The following is a 7117-nucleotide window of genomic DNA, read 5'->3' as shown; positions in this document are numbered from 1 at the left end:
CTATTAGTATAGTTCAATTATTTATTCGGGGCGGTATAAGCTGGGTAGAATTTAAATTTATTTTTAAAACAGACACAATACTACTACATCAAAAAATACTCACATTTTCAACAAAATTGTATTGATCTGTGAAAAGATAGTACTTGTCTCGATCATATTTAATTCAATCTCACATTACCTGAGATCAATCACAAATTTAGGGATTTTGCTTTCCATTCAGTAAAGGTTACTAAAGATGCATGCTGCTCAAGGTCCAAACAACAACAAGGCTTCATTAAGAAATCAACTACTGAGCACAGACATCGGGAATATAGATGTTCGACATGAAGTTCCAATAAATGGCCAGGCACCTCCAGCAATGCCAATACAATCAAATTTCAATCAGTACTCTCCACAACAACAGCATCCTCAAATACAGGCTCATATGAATAATGGATATTCAATAAATTCAAATCCAAATTTTAATGGTTCCAATTCCAATTTGAATCAAACACATATTCAACAAGGTCCTCCACAGCAGTTCAATCCAAATAACTACGTTCCACATCAGATGCAATACGCACCACCTCCTTTTAATCAAAATCTTGGTCAACCTCGTTCAAGAAGATCTTCAATGCAAAGTAATGGTTCTTTTACAAAATCTTCGATGAACAACCTTTTCAAGATGAATAAATCAAAATCTAAATTTTCTGGTGGAGGAGATGACGATGATGATGAAGAAAAAGACGTCATGATTGATGATAATGGAACTGAAATGTCATTTGATGATATTTCAACGCTAAGAGATAGAGGTCGTTACGGCGGGCAATCAAGCTTTGATTCTACACCTATTATTCCAACCTTATCAAGTACATCATCTGCAAGACCTGGAAGTACTAGCAATATGTCGAATGTTCAATATCGTAAGCAGATGACTGCTTTTAAAAAACAGGTTATGACAAATGCAGGTAAAGTAATTAATGGACCCAATGATCCAAGAGCAATGTCACTACAATCTGGTGGAAGAAATCCGTATATTGATGCTAATCAAAACAATTTTGATCCAAGAGCTATGTCACTTCAAGGTTTCAATCCTTATTTGAACGATCCAAGAACAAGATCTATGACAAATCAATCACCACAGCCTTTTCAACCAAGGACAAATTCATTAACAAACCAACCACAACAGACGCAGAATTACCCAAGAGCATATTCATTAACAACTAACCCATACCAGAATAGGCCGCATCCTCATCACCCATCGAATGCTGCTAGACCTCATATGAACCCAGGACTACATCCACCACTTTCAAATCATCAATTCCCACCGAATGCAGCAGGATCAAGCCCAACAATTAGTTCTCAACAGGGACCAGCTCCTCAAGGATATAAAAACTCAGCATCTTCTATTCCATTGGGTGTCAATTCTCAAACTCATCAAAACCCGCATGGCTCTTCAAGTAGAACCTCTTTACATAATGATCCCAGTTTCAATGGACCAGCTCCACCTGTATTGAGAAATTCACACAATTCAAATTCATTTAGTGGATATAATCCTTCAACACCAACTATTGAAGAAGCTCCTTCATTCCCAGAGAAACCAAACTTGAACTCAAATACAACAGAAAGGTCAAATGAAAGCCTAACAAAATCACAATCAGATGATTATAACAGTAAAGAGGGCTCTCACCACTATTTGGCTGATAACACATTGAATAATAATGATCATTTTGACAGTTCAGGTGTTACATTTTCAGACGTCTCTGGTACACAGGATAAATCATTCAATCCAAAAGGGGAGTCAACACCATCTCCATTCGATGAAGAGAAACAAAAAGGCTCATTAGATTCTGTTAATTCTGAAAATGATTCCCCCTCTAAACTTCCTAGAACCAAAGGCCTACCACATTTAAGCTTATTGAAAATGAGAGATGAAGATCCAGAGGAAGACCACACTAAAGAAGACGAAACCAGCATAACAAAAAATCGTGCTTTGAATACAGTTGAAGAAAATGATTACTCATCAAATAACTCAAGGTCTAAAACTCCACCATTAAACTCAGGTGCTTTACAAAATAAAAGTCCACAAAGATTACCATTTGGCACACCAAATAGACGATCAAATATGCAAAGCAAACAAGTATCACCTTCTCCATTGAAAAAGCAAAGCAGCTTCAACACACATAGAAAATACCCGCTAACCAATGTCTCTATATCTTCAATGAGTGAATACTCAACTTTTAGTGGTGTTTCGGATTCAGAAACAAATGATTTTGAAAATAAGAAGAAAATCTACCAATTGGCTCAGAATTCAGGAACAACAAATGACGTTTTTGTTACTGCTTCCCAGTTCTCATTAATGGACAACAATAATTTGTCTAATAAAAAAAGAATATCTAGTGCTTATGGTAATGATGATTTCCCAGACACTATCACGGAAGGTGATTCAATTGCTTCAGAAACACCAAAGTTAGACTCATCGGATCAAGAAAAATTCAGTACTGACCAAGGTAATAGAGGATCAGCTGTACCAACTGTTAGTGACTCTCATACAATCCGAAATTCAATCTCTACTGAAACTGGATCAATTAAGTCATCAAAAAGTAATAGCGGCTCACTGAAAGGTTCATTCAAATCACCAAGCTTCTTGAAAAATTGGTCTAAGAAAAGAAATGAAAAGAAGAAAAATAATTCATTTGAAACGGTCACAAAACCAGTGGAGATAAAAACAAATGGTAAAAGACAATCATACTCTGACAGTGTTGATGAATCAGTAAAGAAAGAAGAATTTCACAATAATTCAAATATTGGCGTTTCTAAAGGGCTAAATATTATGGGTGGTGATGAACATCAAAAGAATCACAAATATCCAAAAGAGGACTTTGATAGATTCAACACAAATAAAAACCTAGACGATGAAAAGATTTCTGATAATTTTGGGTTCAACGACGATACATCTAATGTTAATGAAATTTCTGTCCGTAATCCATCACAAAATAATATTGTTAGTCACCCAACATCGGTTTCAGGAACATATAACTCTAGTTTCACCAATAATACCATTGACACAGATTTCGAAAATTATAGTGATGGTAGTGAACTCAATGGAAAATCTTCAGCTTCTGCTCCAGCTACATTAAAGAAGTTGAGTGATCCAGTTAAAGTTGAAGATGGAACAAGAAAGCTTAAGGGTTCTATTGGTCCAAACATGGTTGATCACGACATGGTTAACACTAACGTTAAAAGGTTGAATTTGACCATTGAACAATTAGGAATCATGGAAGATAAAAGTGCATTGGTACGTGAATTGGAGCTGGTTTCCAAGGAGCTAGGTGATTCTATCAGAAGGGAAATTAAATTGGAGGATCAATTGAAGGGCAAAGACATCAATTCTAGTCCAAACTTGAATTATGAACATCAATTGAGAGAGCAGGCATTATTGATCAGCACCCTTGAAAAACAATTGAACGAGGAAAGAACGAAAAGATACATCGCTGAAGAACATGTTTTATTATGGGAAAATGGACAAGAACCTTCGGCTTTAGAAATTAGCTATGAAAATGAAAGATTGCAATCTGAACTTTCAAATAAAACTGAAGTGATTAATAAACAACAAGCTGAACTTGATTCATTTTCATTTGAAGCCCCAAAAAATATTGATAAGTATGCCACTCTTGAGAAAGCCAATAAAGAATTTGAGAGTGTCACTATCCCAAAATTGAAGAATGAAATTGAAATTTTGAGTAATGATCGAAAAAAGTTGTCCATGATTATGGAAAAATTTAAATTGCTAAGAGTGGAAAATGCAGAGCTCGAAAGAAAATTAGAAGAAGGTGATCAATTAAAAGAATCACAATCTAAGAAACTTGAAGACGAGTTGGCGGAAATGAAGAACAAATTTCAAAATAGAATTAATAGGGCAAGTGTCACTTCTTCAGAATCTAAACGTCAAAGTCTTTCAACACCAATTAGCTCAAGAATGAAAAAGACTTTTATGAGCGAACTGGGATCTTCAAATAGCTCTGTGGATGTTTTGAAGCCACCTTCACCAATGAATGGCAAAAGAATCAATTCTTTCTCTTTAATTAATGTTACTTCACCTAATGAAAAATGAAATCATGAAACCAAACCTTATTTATGGACATATAAATTATTAAATACTGTACAATATATTATACAATACATATACATAGTAATACAACAGACTCAGATTGTACAATTTATATATTCTTAATACGCGACACATTGGTGGAACAAAAATCAAAATTCGCGAATATCTTGCCAATTTTTAACGTGCCAGTGTTGATTTCCTGATACTATTTAAAAATATTAAAAATACCACTTTCTATATCGAAACTAGCGCCAGAGATCTAATCTAACAGAATAAACCAGAATCATCAAAATGAGTGGTTTCAATAGAAAAAGAAGATTTGGTAAGTACTTTAAATGGGCTATAGCTATTCAATGACACAGCGCTAACTTTTTACATCAAGGTAATGATGATTATCAACAACCCTATCAAAAGAGATTTCGTTTGCCGCCAATAGTTGAATTGTCAAAAACCTTATGTGGTGACATTAATACACTTGGTGAATCTTCAAAGAAGTACGTCGAAGATGTTGAGTTCATGACTACGCCAATAATTGGTAATTTCGAAACCGAGAAGACTCTTCGTGATGCTGTTTTAAGCACATTATTCGGTGTTGTTACAGAACAACCACAAAAAGTTCTTCATATTTCAGGTCTTGTTCAAGTTGTCAGCTCAAAGAGTCCAGCTATTGGTAAGATAGTTGCTGAATTCTTTCATCAAAAGGCTCAAGAAGTTATTGAGGTAGCATTAAATAGAGATATCATTCCTGAGTCATTTGAAACTGGTCCTTGGAATAAGCTCAAATTGATCTTAAGATTTCTTTCAACCCTTACATCAATTCTCAGAGATTCAAGTTTGATCAGTATATATCTTCAATTCTTAAACTTTGCCATCGATTTACAAAATTCATCACCAGATAAAAGAAATGCATTGGCTGAAGCTATCTTCTACAATACATTGATTAATGTTCCTTATTTAGTTTCATATGGTCAGCCTTCTGAAGAATTGAAGAAGGGTATTAACGAGATATTAACTACAGCTGAAGGCTTTAAAATTGTGAAACAAAATATTTCAATCACCAAACCTTTTGTTGTCAAAGATACCGATGCTCCTTACGAAGCAAAGAGTATTGTTGAATTGATTTTACCAGCAGTAAAAGAGTTTTTGTCAGAAGATTTCACAAAAGTTCATAAAGTGTTTCCAGAGTTAGGTCCTTCTTTACAGCATTTGATTGTTGAAATTGAAAAAGTTGGCTTGCCTCAATTTTCCATTCAATCAGTTGAATCTTACGCCGATATAAGTGGACTAGATACAGGAATCGGCAGTGTTGATGGTATGTGGAGAACACAAAGACTTACATTCGAGGTTTATTTACCTGTATATGGCTTTGACACTGTTCCAAAAAGCACAGATTTTATTGGTTTACTATTCGATGACATTGTCATTGATATAGTTGAAGCGCTAGAGTTCAACAGAAAGGAAGTTGCCAGACAAATAATCACATTAGATTTATTTTTTGCAAATGGCGTGTTTGCACCACCAGCTAGCAGTGTTGATAATTTGAAAGAAATTCATCAAAATAATCAAGAGTCTGAACACAAGTCATCAACTTGGAAAACTGAAGATGTTGCTATTAAAAATGTTTTGTCGTTAATATTCAAGCTTCCTGATGTATCACAACCATTTGCTTACTTTTACACCACATTGGTTGAAGCGTGTACAAATGCAGCATCTGCAATTGCACCAGTTCTTGGTAGAGCGATCCGTTTCTTTTACTCGAACATTCATATTACTGATTTTGAGTTGAGGTTCAGATATCTTGATTGGTTAGCTGTTCAATTGAGTAATTTTAACTTTACTTGGAAATGGCGTGAATGGGAAGTTGATTCAGCTAAGAATTCTAAAAGCAAATACCACCCAAGAATTGTCTTCATTAAAAATATCATTGCTAAGGAACTTAGATTAGCCACAAGTGAAAGAATCCAACAGACTCTTACAGAAGAATTTCACCAATATTTGAATACTTCGTTATTCGAAAGTTCTGAAATTAAAGATTATTATGTTTCATTGTTTGGTGAAGTTAACCTTAAGGATGTAAACTTGAATTTTGATGAAGAGCAAAACAAATTATTTTTCTTGAGTGACAATGTGTCATTGAAAGAAGATACCGAGAAGTTAATCGAAATTTTACATAGGGAAGCTACAAATGAAGAATACACCAGCCTCATCAAATCAATCAAAGAAAAAATTAAGGATTATAAATCACCAGATGCTTTATTGATAACATTTGTCTTTCAAGTCATTGCTTTTGTGGGTAACAGATCAATTTCACATGCAGGTAAATACGTGGGTAATACTTTCAATTTCTTGAGAACTTTGTTGGGTAAAGAATCTTCTGTATCAAAAGAGAAAGGTTCTAGCTCTAGTGAAGGTGAAATTATCGATTCAAAAAACTCAAGCGGTGATGCTGAAGAAGAAGAAGGTAGATTGGTTGAGGTGGAGTCGCCAAATGTTGTTGCTCAGAGAGAGTTATGGGCTGTTGATGCTATAATCAAGTATTGGAACTCAGCTCCTGAAAATGGTTATTTGGTTTTAGATGTTTTGGAATCTTATGATGTTATATCATCTGAATCTTTGATCAGATATTCATTGAACGATGACAATAAATACAATTTGGGATTGGTGAATGTTTCAGCTACAGAATCAATCTTTAGACTATTGTCCAGTGCTGCAATCTCTGGAAATTCATCAAATTTGTTGAAAGTTATTTATGGTGAATTGACCTCAATATTAGAAGTCACAACTTTCCGAATTGAACAGCCTGGTGAAATCGAAGTTCCTGATGTCAATGATGAAGTTAATGAAAAAGCTGAGCTCATCTGGAAATATCATACAACTCTTGGATTTTTGAAAGCTATCATCAGAAAATATTCTGGAGAGTTTTTACAAGTTCTTCCTGAAATAAATAACTTGTTAGATGCAAAAATTACACATGAGCCTACTAAATCAGCTATCAAGAGTTTTATCGAAGAGCTGAAATACCTTTAA

The 7117-nt window shown here is 34.5% G+C and overlaps 2 protein-coding genes across 2 annotated transcripts; both read left to right on the top strand.

Annotated features, from left to right (window-relative positions):
- Window positions 1-235: 235 nt before the first annotated feature.
- Window positions 236-4093, top strand: EPO1 (Epo1p; the record flags this gene model as incomplete). Its single annotated transcript, XM_011273138.1, has 1 exon — window positions 236-4093. One exon carries the CDS (start codon window positions 236-238, stop codon window positions 4091-4093), a length of 3858 nt encoding a protein of 1285 aa, XP_011271440.1.
- A 288-nt stretch (window positions 4094-4381) lies between these two features.
- STO1 (Sto1p) lies at window positions 4382-7117 on the top strand (the record flags this gene model as incomplete). The annotated part of the gene is made up of 2 exons (XM_011273137.1): window positions 4382-4412; window positions 4527-7117. The coding sequence occupies 2 exons, from the start codon at window positions 4382-4384 to the stop codon at window positions 7115-7117; spliced, it is 2622 nt and encodes an 873-aa protein (XP_011271439.1).

Source organism: Wickerhamomyces ciferrii, contig 00263 (assembly GCF_000313485.1).
Source record: "Wickerhamomyces ciferrii WGS project CAIF00000000 data, strain NRRL Y-1031 F-60-10, contig 00263, whole genome shotgun sequence".
NCBI lineage: Eukaryota > Fungi > Ascomycota > Saccharomycetes > Phaffomycetales > Wickerhamomycetaceae > Hansenula > Hansenula ciferrii.
Note: the sequence above shows the minus strand (reverse complement) of the source record. Positions and strands in the feature narration are given on the sequence as shown.